At 52.4% G+C, this 498-nt stretch overlaps 1 protein-coding gene across 2 annotated transcripts in view; it reads left to right on the top strand.

The window, feature by feature from the left end:
- The window catches only part of LOC109516628 (kinesin-like protein KIF1C), a 15,777-nt gene that overhangs the window by 8,938 nt on the left and 6,341 nt on the right, over nucleotides 1-498 (top strand). For both annotated transcript variants that reach the window (XM_019871339.1, XM_019871340.1), the window contains exon 19: nucleotides 315-398. In XM_019871339.1, the coding sequence (XP_019726898.1) occupies nucleotides 315-398 (84 nt within the window). The remainder of the gene's footprint in view (nucleotides 1-314; nucleotides 399-498) is intronic.

Below are 498 nucleotides of genomic sequence, written 5' to 3'. Positions count from 1 at the left end.
TGTGTGTGTGTGTGTGTGTGTGTGTGTGTGTGTGTGCACGTGTTTGTGTGACTTTCTCTCTCTTTGTGTGTGTGTTTGCGTCTAAAAGCTGCCAGGAAGTATGTCAGGTATTGTGTCTACTTGACTTTGTGGCATGTAGTTGAATATAGGGGTTGCAAAGCAGTGTCAAATTTCTAATCAGTAACAGAAAGTTTCAGGTCAGTGAAGTTAAGCTGCAGAGTTTTGAAAGTACATTGAATGCCTGCATCTTCAATGTTGGGTGTTTGCAAAGTCACAAAGTCGCTTGCCTGACGTGTGTCACTGCGTGTTTGCAGTGGTGGTCACTCTGGAGCCACTGGTGGGGGCGGAGACTTATGTCAATGGGAAGCAGATCACGGAAGCGGTCGTCCTCAAGCAAGGTGAGCTCGCTATGCAGTGGAACAACGGAGCCAGACACGTTGCGACCCCCCCCCCCCCCCCCCCCCCACCCCGCCCACCCCGCACGCCCCCGCGCTCGGA

Source organism: Hippocampus comes, unplaced genomic scaffold, assembly GCF_001891065.2.
Source record: "Hippocampus comes isolate QL1 unplaced genomic scaffold, H_comes_QL1_v1.1 scaffold83, whole genome shotgun sequence".
Lineage (NCBI taxonomy): Eukaryota > Metazoa > Chordata > Actinopteri > Syngnathiformes > Syngnathidae > Hippocampus > Hippocampus comes.
This window is presented reverse-complemented; position numbering and strand designations above follow the sequence as displayed.